An 18,251-nucleotide genomic window follows, 5' to 3' on the forward strand; every position below is an offset into this window, starting at 1 on the left:
TTCTCACAAGTGTTTTTACTGTAATACAGATGCTTGCTAACAATCTTCTTTCACATACACAAATACCTCTCTCTGCTGAGGTGGGAAAGTTGGTACTAAATCCGGCCTTAGGGTATTGATTTCTAGAAAAGTCACTGAAAATTAAGAATGTTTTCTGAATAGGTCTAGTGATATAAAAATAGAAAAGGATTTAGATGAATGTGATCAAACAGTACTCAGCAAAGATTTCATTTAGAAAATCACCAATAAAAATTGATCAACAATAACCAAACTGATTATTATTCCAAACTTTAGCAACTGAGATATGGTTCCTCATTACTACAAATACCTTTTTATCTTTACAAGTATTCCAAATCTTGTCTGCCTTGAATTCTAGTACCGGAGAGTTCACAGTAAGTAATTAGTGATGGCCATATATGATTAGAGAAGAACAATCTATATTCTACTCTACCTGCCACACTACCTAATTGAATCTTTCTCACTAATGATGACAAACAAAGCAGGACTAACAACCTCAGAGACATCAGACGGAGTTCTTACTCAGGCCTTACAAGGTCAGAACACTGCACATCGAAGTCAGTGAAGCAACACTAACATGGTAATATTGACAAAATTTTGTGCTGTCTTTCCTGAACTCAAACAAATAATATTTTAAGAAAACGTTAATTTTTGTGGCTGTTCATAAACATTACATTGGCAATTCTTCAAAAATTATCCTCCAATACTCCTAAGGACAGACACAACAGTAAGTGCAGTACATTCATTAGTGCCTTATCTAATAAAGTAATTCAGTCGTTTCCTGGCATTCCCAAGGACAAACTCTTGATTTTTAGAATTACGCTCGTTTCTCATGTCTCGGCTCCTTGTTTATAAATATTCACTCCTTTCCACTGTCACTTCTACTTGCCAAATTCATACAGCAGTTGGACTCTGAATTAAAAAATAAGTAAAGCTAACAGTAAACACTACAGTAATAGTTTTATTGTAGCAGGCCTATTGGTAGAATTCAGCCTTAGAGTTTATGTTCATATAACAAAGATATGGACCCCTATAAAATGCACTCCTCATAATGAGTCTTCCGTTTGTTGGTGACAGCACGGAGGGATGCATCTGGCTGGGCTGCAGCTGAGACATCCCAGCACCTAGCTGACCCTTGGCTCCCATCCCCAGGTGCACGTACAGATTAACTTCCAAGTCCCAAATCGTAACCCAGGACTGACTATGGAATAAAGAGGCGGAAAGTAAAGCTATGCTACCTCTGCATATACACATACACCATCTCCTTTGTATGGTCAGCAGTGGAAGATAAGAGCCCTTAAATGTCCAATTAAATTATTGCCATCAGAAATTTCCTGCCATCGTTTTAAATTAACTGCCGTGTTCAGAAATAATACGTTTGCTGAAAAAAAATACACCATCACGAACTCTAGCACTTTACGTGTGCTTTTTATATTATGCTGTACGCAGATGTTCACTAGCCAGCAGATACGCCTGTTCAGCCCATTATGTTGACAACTCATGAACTAAAAGAGCACTTTATGTGATTAATGGTAACAATGACAGGCACACAGAAGTCTGTAGGTAATAGAGCCATACGATTAGAGACAACGTAAAACAGTGAAGCTTTAGTTTTAAACAATCAGTAAACAACGTTTTTATAGAATTAATAATTTGGCTCTGGCACAAAACAATAAAAGAACAATTTAAATTTAAGACTGATGTGGTGTCAAAAGTTAACACAGCTACGTGCACAGGAAATCTCACTGATGTTCCAGACCGCTGTGCTGCATGTGTCTCAGTCAAGTATGTGACAGCACCTGACAATTCTTATGCTTTGTTGCCCTTGCTTTTGTCCGCTTTAGAACAACACGCATCAGTTTCGGTGTTTTACATTTACACTTTACAGCTCAGGATTCATGACTGACACCTTGCAATTGTCCACAACTAGCTAGGGTCAGGACTTGACTTGAACTAAGGAGATTGGTGAAAAACCCATCACCATGGGGGAAAAAACGTGCTTAGATTGCTTGGATGTGTTTTGCTGGTTTTATTATAAATATTTACAGAAATACTTCTGTGCCATGTAGAATGTCCTAATGAATTCTACATAGTTCACAGCTGGTACTGTAACTAGTAAGACTGGCACATGTCAATTATACCACTGTAAGGAACTTCACAATGCCCATTTAATTTATGTTTATATAACATTTCTCTCTATGACCTTGAGTACCTAGATATGTAACAATTTTTAAGAATGGATCTAAAGCTCTATGAAGAAATGCACAGGCATCTGACAAGGAGGTAAAATTCACAGATCTCTTGCTTTAATGATAGCACCAAAACCATTCACTTCCAGGCATCAAGCTTCAGTAGCTAAACTCTTCCAGATTTTCTTGGTGAAGCTTCTCTAAGCAAGCTATGAACCTAGCTTAGATGCTGCAGACAGCCCGTAGGAAGACCCTGGGCTTGTCTACTGACCATATACAGAGCTTAGGAGAACATCTTGCAGACTTAGCCAGTTATAGAGGGACCATAAAGTTGATGAGAAGTGTCCTTACAGAGCCTCGTTTTCAGAGGTGCTGAGCCACCTTTTGATGTCTAAAACCACATCTGTTTTCTGTGAAAAATGCGACTTGAGCATCACAAAGAGATTTTCTATTACCACTAACCTTAAAAGGCAGGATCACTGTACTGTCACCTAATTCTTTTATTTGGATTGGGTTCAAAATAGCTGTATTACTGTAGTAGCATGAATAACACTTACGTTCACAACAGACTCCTTGAATTTGATGTGAAGTCTGTAATTAGAAAGTGCAATGATGGCATCCTCTGCTCGTCCTACATACTCTGTACTCTCACCATGAAGTTCAATGAACGGGACCTTCAGAATGGCAAGAGAAATCTTTTAGAAAGCATTTACCAAAACCACATACCTCCTATAAATACCCACTCAAGTACACAATAACAAAAGAACAAACTGAAATGCTGCTGAGAACTCAAACCTAGCTATTATTGCTAAGAAGGAATTGCAGCCTCTGTTTTATAAAATTCCTCTTTTTCTCATACTTTGCCTGAGTAGAATGTGCTTGGTTAGTTAAAACAGTGAATTTTTATTAAAAAAATTGAGTAAATCATCTTCACATTTTGGCAAGCAGTCTGACCTTCTGATTTATGCTCTTGCTCCTTACTTCATGGAATGTGGCATTTCCACAGTGTTATTAAATTCATCCCAAAGTGAATCATGCATAACCTTCTACACTGTTGGTCCCTTCACCAAGCAAGCTCAGACAACCAGCTTAGACTGGATACCTAACTGCTACACAGTGGAAATCAGTTGGACAAATCATACATTTTGACTTGTATTTCTTGCTGCAAACAAGAAAATGCATGACATGCTGCTGTTTTATAGGTTGGAAAGAAATTATGATTGCAATCTTATTATGCTGCACCTAAAAACTGCAACTGCTTAACTAAAACCAAGATTTAAACCCAATTTAGCTGAGTTGAGTGAAACATGTCTAAGGGCTCAACTTGAAACAAAACTGGTTTTGCAATGACTTAGTTTAAATTAATTTAAAATATTTTCTATTAAAATGAAATAAACTACCTCTTTAGTTGATATAAGGATGTTTACATGACTATATCACCTGAAATAAACTGATTTCAAAAGAAACTTTGGAAAAACAAAAGAAAACAACAAAAAAATCAAATTTGTGTAACGTAAGACATCTGGTTTCTTTGTAACAAGGAGTAATGGTACAATTTGAACAACAGTGTTAGGTGGGAGGTTTTTTATTTATTTTATTGAAACATAAAGAGTTCCAAACTATGTAGTAAAAACCTTCCTTGTGTTGGTAGACAGGGATTATTAGTAGATTCTCAGTTCAGGAATTAGCACTTGGAATTACGACATTGGTATATGGTTCTACTTTTCAGACACTGAGGAAACTCCTGCAACATACTGCACAAGCACTCTGTCCTGTCCAAATGTACAGGAGTCTTTGAACAGAAATTGTTTCTCAAATAACTGTACTGACTCGCAAATTAAAATTCTGCAGGAGAGACCAGAAAATACCCAGCTCAACAAGTGACATCGTGATCTCAACTGGCAAGAAGCACTGTGGTAATTACCTGAAGGTTCTCATCCTCTCGGATAAGCTGCTTCCTGGGAAAAATCTGATTAGCCTGGATGCATTCAAGGCTGTGCTGAGTCTCTTCATCCTGAGAAACAAAGCTTGACAGTTAACTTCAGCACTGTCACTTACTGTCTTCTTCACAACATAGCAAGCTATCAATGACTAATGAAAAGTTCAAACAGGATGGACTGTTCAGAGAATTCAGATTATCAGTAACTTACTGAAGTTACTAAACTTACAAAGACAAGCACTCAAACAACTAAATATATTAAAAACAGATCTTCCTGCAGCCTGGTTAATGAAGTCACAAAAAAAGAATATCTTGAATGAACATTAAAAATGAAAAAAAGCATTAGCCTAACTTAGTCTAACACTACACTTTAGGCTCAACAACTCACACACAAACATTAATTCACTAATGCTTTTTAGATTTTAGCCTATCCTGCTCTGTAAGAGTCTCTATAAAAGACTTTTGCTTACCATGACAGGCCCTGGACAGGAGGAGAAATCCTCGTCTTTACTTGCAGTATTTTGAGGCTCTTCTTCACTTATTAAAATCTGAAAAAAAAACAGAAAAGTATAGCGATGAAGACGAATTCATTTCCTTTTGGCAAATACACACAAATGAACTTTTAAAAGATAAGAATTTAGCTATTAGGAAACCTCAAGCAAACAGTAATTATGAAAAGAGGAAATATTTATCAACTAACTCTTCTGCAAGACAAAATTATTTCAAAATGTGTCAGCCTCCTTCTATTCATACAGAAAAAAAACATCTCTGAATGCACTGCTGGGACAGCACCAGTCTAAATGCAGCAGTTACACCATTCTGTTTACATCAGTTAAATTAAAATGTGTTTATCTTTCTAGATCATCCTAAATTTCTCCCAAGCCATTTGCAGATGGTGATGCACAAATGCATTGGTTATAAAAGCCAAAGGATCGTTCTGATCATTTATTCTGATCTCTAACACAGGTTGTCAGACTCTCCTTACTTACTTTTGTTTCAACTACAGCATATGAATTAGAATTCATATATGGATTCACATAAGGGTAGAATTCCTCATTTTATGACTTACTTTTTACATCCATGGATGTATCAATCTACTTAAATTTTTGCACCTTTCCTTCCAAGAGCTGTGATCACCATGTACTAGCGCCTTGCTCTCACCACTAGCTAGCAATGCCCATCTTTTATCACCTGCAAATTTCCTGAAAATACTGAAGAGCATACAGCCCTGAAGTTTATGTAATTGGCCCTGCTAGGAACTTGATGAGTAACAGGAGTTACAATTTGATTTTGAGATGTGTCTTTTATTTATTTTAATGCAGATAGGTGTTTTTCTGTTTTTTGGTTTTTTTGTGTGTTTAAGAATGAATATAGGTATTTCAGGACTACTTACACAGAAGATACAAAGTTAAACCTAACAGTCACGTTTAGTCAGTTCTCAGTCTGTGTATCACCTCACTGCTAAATATATTTGCAGTTTTCGGTGCTGCAGTGGACAGAAAACCACTCTGAACACAGCATGAGCACGCAGCAGGAAGCGCTGATGCACTGCCCATTGCACACAGCTCTCCGAGAGCAAAGGAGCAGCAGGTACACAGCTTCTGAAATGAAACCAGCCTGCTGCGGAAAAAAGAACAATGAGCAGAAAGTGGTCTGACACCTCTGTCAAATAGAAGTACACCAACAAAGCCAGTGCCTTTATGTCCCCAGTAAAGGGAAGAAATGGTCTGAAAAGGCTGGCACACAGGTCCAAAATCCGGCAGCGTGCAGAGGGATGTTTCTGAGCTGGTACAGGGCTATGGCACGATGCTAAGCCTGTATTCTCAACTCCTTTCGCCATTATTTCTACTTTAGTAAATACAAACCCTAAATATAAGCTCAAAACAAAGCAAACCTGTTCAGGCTAGACAGAAAAAAACTAGAACTCCCGAGCTCTGCGTTTTAAATGACCCCATTAAAACTGTAGGGCTCCGGGTCCTAATAAACAAACCCCGGGGTGGGTCCTGAGGGGAGTCCCTTAAACACCATACTAATAAACAGTGAAATCCCTTAAGCATTCCCTATAGTATAGGGCAAATAAAGCAGTATTATTATAGGAAATTTCAACAGCAGACACACTCCACAATAAAATATCAGAAGAATTAAAAAAAGTTAAGAGATTATATTTAATAATAAATTTAAAAAGATTATTCAGTCAACTGCAAAAGTTTGTTTGTCTTGGGCTTAAAAATGGAAACTTTTTACAACTACATATGGACCATAAAATTGCAGTCCTCATGTTCAAAACACGAGCTCATGCTCGATTCCAGCATGACGCAGTACTTTATGCATGTTGTACTCAGTTAAGCTTATCTTGTAAAAAAACATCTGCTCTTGACTTGAAGATACCAGGAAAGGAGGAGTTCAGCTGCTCCCTCAACCACACTTGGTTTCAACTTCTAGCCCTTGGTTCTCGCTCCGTGTCTCTCAGATTGTGGGATGCACCACTGTCCTTGATCTGCAAGACGTTAAAAAAGAGCCTCATGTCCTAGCAAATTTAAAAGGATGGCTGGCAAAGTAACAGGTGCAGACAGGATTGACTTTGCAATGTATCCTATCACGAAGACCAATGACTTAAGAGGAGATGGGTTTAAAAATGAAGATTTACACAAATCTCCTTCTCCTGCCTCACAATAACAATAAGCTTCCACACTCAGTCATCAGTTCTACAGCCAGCCAGAAGGATGAGGAGGAGTTAGGGCACGTCCTTGTCAGAGGTGTTTCTCTAAACATCTCCATCACCATTTTTGCAGGCTGCCAGAGGCAGGCTGTTGGCTTCTGCAGCCTTCTAGAGCCACCTACCTTAGCAAAGAAACACATACCTAATTAAAAAGATGAGCTTCATTACAAATTTAAAGCATGCTTAGTAGCACTGATGAAGAGTTTTAGTAGGCATTGTGATGTAAACAAAACTGTTCTTTACACTTCTGTTTGATTAGATGCATTTATTTCAAGAGTTTACTGTACAACCACATACACGTCGATACTAGCTTATAAATAAACTCTTTAAGACAGTTGTTATCCCAAAATCCAGCAGAGACTATTCAAACTACCACAGAACAAGTTTCTTATTCTAATGACTGCACTCAGCTGCAAAACAACTTCTGTACTAGTGTGGCTTTTTACATGCATGAGTAGAATCATACCTTTTTAGGGGAATTTTGGGAAAGCCGTGTGGAAGAAAAATATGCTGGTTTCAGCTTCAATTGGGATTATCAGATATAAACTGTGGTATTGCCAAGATAAATGGTACTAGGACTTATAAAACTGTTTCTAAGATGACTACACATTCACGTTGCTACGAGGTATTAGTGTGATGCTTCATCAAGCTAACTGCTGTAGCACAGAAGTATTTATAAAAAAAAAATGCTGACAAAACCAGTAAAGAACGTTGCCTTTTTAGAATGAAGTTCAGTGATCTGATGAAAAATGAATATACCCAAAGAAAAAAATTAATTTCCCATCATGTCAACAAATACTGATCCCAGTAGTTCATGATCTTGTGATCACAGGGCTGAGCACAAGGGCAAGGAAATACCCTGGGAGCAGGGGCATGGACCACATGTGATTTTCAGTGGCAACCCATATTGATACTGTGAATGAATTCTGAAATCACACTTTCAATCTCCATTTCCTTTCATTACCAAAGCTTTCTAACCCATTTCTATCTATACACATAGCAAACTCTTCCAGGTTAGCCAAGTGAATAGAAGAAGGATGACTGCAATTGCGTGTCACCTAGAGCAAGGGGATTTCTGACCCTCATTTTGAGAGCCCTGCCCTCGATGTGTGAGGACATTCTTCATATTGTAAACTCCAAGAAGCCACTCTGTTGAATGTTACACGTAATTAATGCACCATGCTATTTTCAAGGTCAGCTTGATATGAAATTAGATTTCTTCAGCCCATTCCTGCCAATCTCATGTTGACCCATCCCATCTTTTGTTGATCAGTGACAGAACGGAATCAGAATTCCAGTTCTGTTTAACTGCAGCTGGTAGATGAGCAGCACTTCCATGACGTTTAAAAGCACTTCCCAGAAATGAAAATGTTCAAATACAGCTTAGATTATAACTGACCAAGAAAACACCTTCATAAAAACCAGCCTTAAATTCAGGCTTGCACTTACACATAGGATCACATACAAATAGTAGATAGCTTATAAATAGTATAGTGAGACTTGTTTTTGTTGTCAGAAATAACTTCTACAACTGCAGCCAAAAAGTGTATTATGGTATCGATTTTCAGTGCTGTCCTTTCAACTGCATTATTCAGCCGTATATTACACCATAAAAGGTTTGGTGGTGTTAATTCTTCATCCTTATATTCTTCTCAAAAGGATAAACGTTTAGTAAAGCTTGTAACCTCCGACTATTCAGCCAGAATGGGAACATCTTAATTACCTCTTACTTAAGATGTACCTTCTGTTTTAAATTATGTACATAATTAAGGCATAATAGCCATGTGTTTGCCAGCAATTCTAAACAAAAAAGAGGAAATAAAAAAGGATGACTTAAATTCACATATTTACATATAATTGGACCTATAAATTACAGCAAAGAAAAGAAAAATTGGTGGAAGAAGAAAAATGAACTACCAATGCATTTAACTTTCTTCCCATGCCATCCCCTTCCAGCTACTGAATTCCATTTAGTTTAGTGATAATCAAATTGAGTTGCCCCTCAGACTCAAAACATAGCTGTTTACTTGCTGTGTCACAGTTGCCTTCTTAGTTTCAGATAGGAATCCAAGATTTCGACAATGGAGCATTAGAAAATTTGAGCATGAAATATTCAAGAATGCGATCTGGCTTTAGCAAAAGATGCTTCTGTTACAAAGTGAAAACACTTCTTCCTTTTCACAGGAGGAAGGAAATTATTCTGAGATAAGGATAAACACTTAGTTTCCCATGTTTCAATCCCTGACAGCAAGATTTCCCCTCTTTCCTGGCACTGCACATAGAAATAACTGAATAGCTTTCAAAGGCATTTACTGGCAAAGTAGTTAAAAATATGGGCATTTACACATTATTCTGAAGAGGACAGACAAAGAATTGTTTGAAGATTTTCAGGAGAACTAGAAGAGTTGTATGGAAAGTAGATATCTTGGTGTTCTGTTTTTTTTTTTTTTTTTTTTCTTAATTACAGGTTGCAAATACCAACTCAGTAAAATTCATGTATTTTTGTCTAACATCTTGGAAAATGCTTTAATTAAGAAAATAATCAGTAATAATCAATAATAACTGTAGAAATCACATTCAACAGGTAGCTTTTCTTATTAAAATAATATGATAAGCTTACCAAAATATGAGAGAGAATAAAACAGTCCTCTTTGTCCCAGAAAGTTTCAGACGATGCTCTTCCAATATTTCACATTGGCAACTGCAAATAAAAAGACAGTTCTTTAAAACATGAGCCTTCAATTGAAAAAAATACTTTTTAAATAGCCAGACACTTACTTGTACAAGAAACTCAGCTGCTATGCTGGTCTGTCCTAATTAAAGAGGAAAGTAAGAAGTACTAACTAGCATGCAAGGCATAACCACTGACGAGGGAATTCAGCACTTGGATACTGACAGGTACACACGCTCTGGCTAAGGCCTGATTTCTGGGAGTGAATGGTTCCGAAATCGTGGCCACCAAGTAAGTCAAATCTTTTTCAAAATTCCTTTGCACATGGAAATTAAAAACAAACAAACAACAACAAGAAACAGACACAAGAAAACAAATTACTTGGCAATACAAAGTACGGAAAAGCTCTGTTGTAGAATATGCAACTGGTTTTGTACCAATTTTTAAATGTGATTTTTCATTTTACACTAGAATTAGTTTCCTCCCACAAACGGGTTATTTTCTCAATACTTTTGGACAAAGCTGCAAAAATGCCCCAGTGACCAGCAATGCTCACGATGTCATCCTTCACAAGGCCCATCTTTTTCACTTTCCAAGTGAACAGCTACTTTGCAAAATTAAATTTAAGTATTCTATGCCAAATATGTATATAAAAAAAAAGTATTAAACATCTAATTTGCCTCATTCCTATGCAGTCACTTCAGCAGGCATTCAAAGGGCTCTTCCATAGCATCGCAATGAGTGCTCAGCAGCGTGAGTCACGCGGGATGCAACGTTCTCCACCAAAATGCTCAAACCCTAAAATTAAAGTTCCAGACTAAAACCAACCATCCCTAAAGCATGCGCGCAGCCATAATGATAGAATACCACTCCCCTTGCATCCCAAAAACTTGTTCTTCACAATAACTTGGAAGCTATTCCAATACCATGCTGCACGTGGATGTGCCTAGAAAGTCAAACTTACAAACCCATACAATCCTGCTGCTAGAAATAGCTTCCTTGTGCTGGGATGTGCCACAACTTGTGATAATTTTCACATCAAGGTCCGTTTCCAAAATCTTTATTTTGCATGTATCGCATTGTTTGTGGTTTGTGACAGAAAAAGAATAAAAAGTTCTTTCAGTACCCAAAAAAGGGATACATAATTTTAGCAGTGACGCAGTAAGAAGGGATAGTTACGGAGGACAAACTTAGACACATCAAGCTAAAGGAACTCTAACATTTCGTGCATTTCAGCATGCACCTTGGGGAAATCTCATGTATTCATCTACCATTAAAGAAATGGTGCCATAACCTGCCTTCACAAAGAAAATAAGAGGATATGTTGCAGATGACCACAGCTGTGGAAAAGCTGGTTGTCCATCGTGAATTCTGATTTTATACAATAGTTTCTAAAAGCATCATTTGGTTACCTGCTAAAGAGGTCAAGATTTTTTTTTTTTATTATTTATTTTTTTAAGTCTCCTGTAGCTTACAACCAGCAAGCTATACTCCAGTCCCAAAAGCTTTGTGGCCTGATAATTAACCATGGCACACGAAGCAAAGAGAACACCATTTCAGCTTGAGGTACCAGGCTGATCGTGCAACAAGTTCCACTGCTTGGCTGGACAAAGTCACCTTTGACAGGAATACTCAGCAAGCTTATTAAACAAACAAAAAAATAGCTATGAAGGCGGACTACGCAACTCATGAATGTCTCTTCAGAGAAATTTTTCTGGCCACGTCCATGCTTTTAAAAGGCAAGGCACATTTTTAGGGTAGCAGGATGTGGACTTATTTTTGTGTGTTTTGGGTCCAAGCAAAAACCTTCTCAAAATCTGCAACAAACTTTTTATTGAATTTAATGAGGGTTGGAAGAAACCACCGCGTCTCCAGAGCTTTGTAGAAAAGCTTAAAAACAGGAGAAACTGTTCCAATACAAGTGTTAATAATTCTGCTTTATTTCTGCCAGCATTCAGCAAACACTCCGCGGCGCGCTCGTTAGCATTCCTCTCGCAAGGCTGCTGCTCGCAGATAAGCACCTCGAACGTTATCGCTTCCTAAGTCAACAACATGTGCCAAAGTGGAAAAAAAGCGGGCTGGAGGAAGGAACCTCACCACCAAGCCACCACCAGCTCAAAAACACTAATTAGGGCAGGGAGGAGCAGGCCCCGGCACTGGTGTGTGACTGCCTCATTATTATGGCCAAGCAAATCTAAGCTTGCCCCCCCCGATGAGGGAGCTGCAGCCCCCAGCTGCGTGTTCCCACCCTTTGCACCGTGTTAGCTCCTCTGTCTGATCCACAAAGGGTAGAAGATGGAAAAAGGAACAGCTCCGTTTCCTTTAGTAAACCCTACAAAGGCAAACGCGTCCAGTAACAGCTTTCGGACTAGCTTTCTTCCTAGGTGCCGCACGTGCTCGCAGCCGGGTGCTTTGTTTGGGATGTTTTGTTTAAGCACAGACACGGGTGTGCTGAAGGACACACTCACTCTATCCAATTTTAATTATGTAAAAAGCCATCCAGCTATATGGCTCTAGTGCTTAACGGGGATCCGAACAGCAACGCCTACGCCGAGCTTTTGCTTTGAGCCAGCCTCCTAGCAGCCTTCTGTCTGTTGCCTATTTCATAACCTTAGCCATCAGGAAAACGCAACAGGCGATGTGCACACACAGGTCTTGCCTTCCTTGTCTTGTCTTGGAAGATGCTATGAAGAAGCAGAGAAAGGGAACGATAGAGAAATTATGCTCTAGTAGTGAAAACCAAGAAATGTAACTAAGGGGAAAAAATCCAAATAACAGTTGCTGAGCACTGCAAGATTTTCAAGTTGTAGATCTGCTGCCCCAGAGCTATTCCCAACTTACTGACCCTCGAGCAACCCCATCCAGCTCCAAAGTTGGCCCTGCTCAGAGCAGGGTGCTGGACTACCTGACCACCACCACTCTGCAACAGGGTTCTTCTGGACATTTATTTAAACAAAACAGTGGCAAACAGGTGTAAAAAACCCTCTAAGTTTTAATAAATGTTTAATAAAGTCCAAAAAGCTGTTGGTTCAGTTTCTTTACTGAAAGGATGCATCCAGCAAGAACAGCAAAAGTATGACTTTTTGTTCATAAAGCAAAACGACAAGAGAAGAGCTTTTGAAAAAAAACAAATCCCAGCCTTCTCTTCAGAGGCTGACAATTCTGAAGGTTTTTCTCCCTCTCCCTTTGCTGAAACATTGCATTTCTGCACTGGTTATGCCATACCATGTCACAACCGTACCATTATGCAAGGCGGCTTTCTGATTGAAAGTTCTCTATTTCTGTTTACATTCCTAATGCTTTGCAATGCTGCTGGTTCCCACAGAACCTGGCTGTGCAGTGACTCAGCCTCCTCTAGCACCACACATCTCCCACTTACCACTTCGTTGCCTTTTTGGTTGTTCCCTTTGCGCTCGCATTTTCTCTTAGATCGTTCTTCTATTTCTTTTTCATGTCCTACCTAGTAGATTGTAGCTTGCTTCTCCCTAAAACTGTTTTCACGCTGTTCTCAGAAGCACTTTGCTCCTGTTCCCCAGCCTGCCACCGGGGTGATGCGGGTGTCTTGCAGCTGAGCCAAAGCCATGGAGAAGAGAGGGCCAGGACCCAACCGAACACAGCCGCTCCCGAGGCTGGATATTGCAAGACTGCGACTTACAGAAATCATTAACACGTGCCCAGAAGAGAAATGCTGGCCTTCAAGGAGGTACTTCCCAGTTATGTGGCCACACATCTTCTCTTTCACCCACATTTCCAGATTAAGCTAAGCAACCAGTGCCAGGTTGGAAAGCAGTGGGATATGATGAAAGATGGAAGCGATGGAAGAACGAAAGCAGTAAAAGCACTGCCGGGATTGCAGCACCCTAACAGCTAACAGTAATTAAGAACAAAATTAGCCTTGCATGAAGAAAGGCCCATTTTTCCCAACGGGATGTAACGAACAAACATCAATAGACCCTTCGGTGGGATTACAGAATTCTCCAGTAGGATCAAGCGTTTCTAACTACTTCTGTATTATTATTCTTCACTCATCTCACACCAACCTAGGCCAAAACACTGCAGCAAGCTTGAAACCAAAATCTGAAGACAGCTTTGCTTTTTCTTATAAAATTTCAGATTTTTCTTTGAATTCCTTTTTCATAAAGCCCTGAGATTCACATGCTGCAATTGTGTTCGCATATAAGCCAGGACATAACTTCCCTGTCACATCTCCTGGTGAAACACCAGGAAGCCTAAAGCTCAATTAACAGCCTATTCTTATTTCCCTTTTCTTTCAATTATTCCTTAATTTTACTTGCATGACAGGCAAGTAACACCTACCTAGAAGGACCAAACTGCAGAGAGATCTGCAGGGTTGGACGTGGATCCAGCGGTCCTCACTCTGAAAGCTCACAGCACACAGAATCCTGACCTGGGGCCTGAGCTGGTGGAAACTGGAATAGTTTTGTGTAAATTCGAGGCTAGAAGAGTAATCAATTGTGTTGGGAAAGGAAAATTACATCAAAAAGGAACCAAAAAGTCACCTTTGTGACTTTTTGTGGCAATGTTAGACTGAAGTGATGACAAAAAGCAAATGAGCATGTCTGAGTTCAGAGGGCAAGAGTTTTCATTTGAAGTGGCAGAAGAGTGTGAGGGAGCAGTTCGCCCCTCATGCTCCCCATTTTCCCCAGAGCATCCTCACTGGCCCCTTTTTTTTTTCCTTTTATTTCCTTTCTAAAACAAAGGCTGCAAACGAAGAAGCAGAACAGGGAGAAGAGGCTGCTAATCAAAGCCCCGAAGGTTATATTAAGAGTTGGACTTGATGATCCTTAAGGGTCCCTTCCAACTCAGGATATTCTATGATTCTATGATTCTATATGCATCCTTCCCAACTCCTGCTCATCTTTCTCCCCACCTCTAAGAATGTTTTTCTCTCCCTCAATCCTTTCTGTACCCAGATGAAAACAAGAGCAGAGGAAGCCACAGTTCTAGGAGAGCAGCATGACAGCACCTACCAAGGCATCCTTACAGGCTGTATTTCCCCAAGTCTACGTGACACTAGAGAGTAATGTAACACTACAAGCAACGCAAAAACAAAGTTCTGGAAGTGGGATGAACTGAGACAGTTTGAAGACTCCTCACGAGTGACTTGAAACTCCAAAAACCTTGTCCCATTGAGCTACATCAGGACCTGGTACACGGAGCTACAGCTGTTAGTTCCTGACCTCACTCTCACTGCACTTCATCTGGCACAAAGCTTCTAAAACCTCTGTAACAAGAGACCTCCCCATGCTTGTCATGAGACAACTTTATTTAAATACCAAATACCAGCTATGAATAAACATTTATTCCTGAAAGCACTGGGTAGGTGCAGTTATTACAAGGTGTCTGTGACTCGGTCCTCCGGGGCTGTTCAGTGCCCCAGCACCAAGCAGCTGCACGGCCAGGCCACGAGGAGCCTGGGCTCTTACCTGCACCTCGAGGCCACTTGCTCGCTTAGGGACTGGCGTTTTAATCCACTAATTCACAGATTAGGTCAAAACACCCTCCTCTGTCAGGCAAGCCATGCGGGTACGATGCACACACACCATCACCATCCTCATCCAGGAAGAAAAGGCCCCTGAGAGGCTCAGTGAGCATTCACTGACTGACACCAGCCTGGAAGAGGAGCTTTTCAGCCTGGCACTTGCTAAATCTCCTCCCCTTTTTCTATTGTGACAGTTTTTGTTGTTTGTTCATATATGTATGACTATGTTCAGCTCTCTGAAGCAGGTTGAGCAGTGAAAAAGCACAGGGTACTGATGCCACAGCTCTCCCCAAAGCGCTCCTCTTCCTTGCCTTACACAAACTGACATCTCAGCCCCTTCATCCTATTCCCAGACACAAACCAATGCAGTCTGTAGGGCCAGACAATGATGTGGTCCAAAAAATACCAGGTTTAGCACTACTCCACACCATTGTGCTTCCGGGCCAGATGCTGATAAAAAGCAAAGCCCATAGCAACTACAAGGCAGTTGTAGGATTTTACGCAGCTCAAGGATCACTTTAATTCCTGCAGGAGAGGTGACACTTTCTTCCTAAAACTAGACACTTAACTTGCTCATCTCTTAAACTGTTACTCACCGAGTCCTCAAAGCACCAAGAAGGCTGCTTAAATGGCAGAGTTTACAGTTCAAAGCCATTCAAAAGACCCCACATGCATTACAGAATCACAGAATTTCTAGGTTGGAAGAGACCTCAAGATCATCGAGTCCAACCTCTAACCTAACACTAACAGTCCCCACTAAACCATATCCCTAAGCTCTACATCTAAACGTCTTTTGAAGACTTCCAGGGATGGTGACTCCACCACCTCCCTGGGCAGCCCGTTCCAGTGCCTCACAACCCTTTCAGTAAAGAAATTCTTCCTAACATCTAACCTAAAACTCCCCTGGCGTAACTTTAGCCCATTCCCCCTCGTCCTGTCACCAGGCACATGGGAGAACAGGCCAACCCCCACCTCTCTACAGCCTCCTTTAATGTACTTATACAGAGCAATAAGGTCACCCCTGAGCCTCCTCTTCTCTAGGCTGAACAAGCCCAGCTCCTTCAGCCGCTCCTCATAGGACTTGCTCTCCAGGCCCCTCACCAGCTTCGTCGCCCTTCTTTGGACCCATTAGAGCTGTTCAGCCAGAAGTTCCCCCGTACCAGCAGGAACCGAAGCTGTCTCTGGCTGTAACGCACAGCAGCAACACTTGGTCAGCAGCAACCAGCTCAGAACTAAGGGTTAGTGTCTCCCCAGCAGCCACAGCAGGGGGTGAGAATGTTGGATGACAGCATTAGCACTGTTTGGTTGTGGTATAGAAATAGTAAGTTAAATCAACACAGGAAAAGGGTACGTTCAAGTAACTCTTTATTAGCACCTGCAAAACAAGGCTGATTAACACAATTGAACCAAGTAATCATACTGAAAGAGCTAACCTAAGGTAGAGAGCCAGCTTTAGTTAATCAAAAGACCCTTTCATATGAAGTGCCCACCTCAAATCACATCTCAGGAGTTATTCAAAGATCAGGTTTGCTTTTCCAGGACCACAGGGAGCTGTTTGCTAGAAAGCAGTCCAAATCCTTGTTTGCGCATCACCCACAAGGCTCACTATTCAGCCCCTGTATGTGTAGGTACAGTACGGCAGACCTCAAGTGCTGAAGAAATAAAGCCACGTATGCGTGTAACACCAGAAAAAGCTGAGCAAGGGAACGCTAGCAGCTCGAGTGTAAGGCCTTCTCTGCTTGCTGGCATTCCCACAGCTAGTTTCAGTTTAAAGCCAGACACATGATTTACCAGAACAGGTCCCTGTTCTCCTTCCATCTGAGCTGCTAACCTCCTCCCGATCAGCACAAACAGCTTATCGCAGCAATCCACTGCCAGTTTCAACTTCCCTGAACTTCCAGCGCCGTGCCCAGCTTGGTGCAGAGGGAGAGCAGGCTTGCACTAGCACTGCCCTTCAGCTGCACACAGAAGCGCAGAACCTCAGCTCCCTCTGTGCATTAAGAGGGACACAGAGCTCAGATGCCTTCCCTAATTAAGGAGGCTTCCTATATTTAGATCACAAGGGACAAACAAACTGGTTTGGCTAATCTAGCAGCTCACTGCCTCTGAGAAACCTGCTGCTCCGTGTCCTTTTTTTGGTCAGCTGATTCAACTCAGTAAAGCCACAAGACAAAAAAAAAGCAAACTTTTCTCCGATCATTAACCAGCTTCAGTATCTTCCAAATATTAAGACAGCTCGTTCCACCTCTTTGCATTCACGGAAAGCCACGGTGATTGTCAGAAGCAGGAAATGTATCTGGCAAAATGCTGCTTCATGTTTGCAAGCTGCGCTCAGCTAAGGCCTGGGGATGGGACTGGAGTAAAAGGCAAGCAGAGGGGGGTCAGCGTTCAACAGGTCCTACAAATAAATGCAGAAAAAGGACAGAGACAGCTGCATACCAAACGCAAGGAGCTGTGAACAGTCAAGGCTGTATCTCACTTGAGAGGCTAACCTAACTGCAAGGATTTAACCAGCATTTGTACTTCTGACTGGGGAGGCATGGGGCAAAATAACCAGTTTCGCATCTCTTAAGATAGCCTAGAGAACTGAAGCAAGTCTTAACGTGCTTCAATTCCTGTAACCAGTTTTAAAAGTTAGTTACGTGCACTGAGTGTCTGGTATTACGCAGAGGTCTTCAGACAGGGTCATTTTGTCAAACCAAAACTCTGAATGCAGGAGAGCAGTGTTTGAGAACAGATTGCCTTTTTTTCTTCCAGTCCCAGTAACCCTCCAGCTACTGAACGGAGGCAGTATGCTCTGCAACCATCCTACTCAAATCCTCAACGTGTCAAAACAAAGAAATGCAGCTTCTAAAGTCATGTGCACAGACCAGCCGAGGAGGCTGGGTTCAGTCATGACAACACCCTAAAAATCTCCTCTTATCACAGCTTCCGTAGTATGGCAAGTCCACAAGCTTATTAGTTCACGCTGAATTTGCAGGAATGTTCAGAGCCAAGAAAAAATGTACTTGGATTAACAAAATGTTTACTCTAAACAAAAAATAAACAGAATGAAACCGAAGTTAAATATATTTAGGCACTCCAGAGAGGCACCAAAGGATTTAAGGCACATATGTACCAAATCCTATGCTTCAGTTAGAGTTGAAATTGAGTTCTGCCACAGAACACAACTCTGCTACCGGGCAAGCTTTGACACCTCCCCAGTCAATATT

The 18,251-nt window shown here is 40.8% G+C and overlaps 1 protein-coding gene across 18 annotated transcripts in view; it reads right to left on the reverse strand.

The window, feature by feature from the left end:
• Nucleotides 1-18,251, reverse strand: part of MTMR3 (myotubularin related protein 3) — a 78,653-nt gene that overhangs the window by 38,613 nt on the left and 21,789 nt on the right. For 15 of the 18 annotated variants that reach the window (XM_027470124.3, XM_027470123.3, XM_027470119.3 and 12 more), the window contains 4 exons: nucleotides 9,486-9,566; nucleotides 4,617-4,694; nucleotides 4,132-4,221; nucleotides 2,765-2,881 (listed from right to left, as the gene is read on the reverse strand). In XM_027470124.3, coding sequence (XP_027325925.1) covers nucleotides 2,765-2,881; nucleotides 4,132-4,221; nucleotides 4,617-4,619 — 210 coding nt within the window. In that variant the 5' untranslated portion in view covers nucleotides 4,620-4,694; nucleotides 9,486-9,566. Of the gene's footprint in view, nucleotides 1-2,764; nucleotides 2,882-4,131; nucleotides 4,222-4,616; nucleotides 4,695-6,534; nucleotides 6,644-9,485; nucleotides 9,567-18,251 lie in introns of all 18 variants that reach the window. The other 3 variants (XM_072024434.1, XM_072024437.1, XM_072024438.1) reach the window with 1 other exon arrangement.

The sequence above is a fragment of the Anas platyrhynchos genome, chromosome 16, assembly GCF_047663525.1.
Source record: "Anas platyrhynchos isolate ZD024472 breed Pekin duck chromosome 16, IASCAAS_PekinDuck_T2T, whole genome shotgun sequence".
NCBI lineage: Eukaryota > Metazoa > Chordata > Aves > Anseriformes > Anatidae > Anas > Anas platyrhynchos.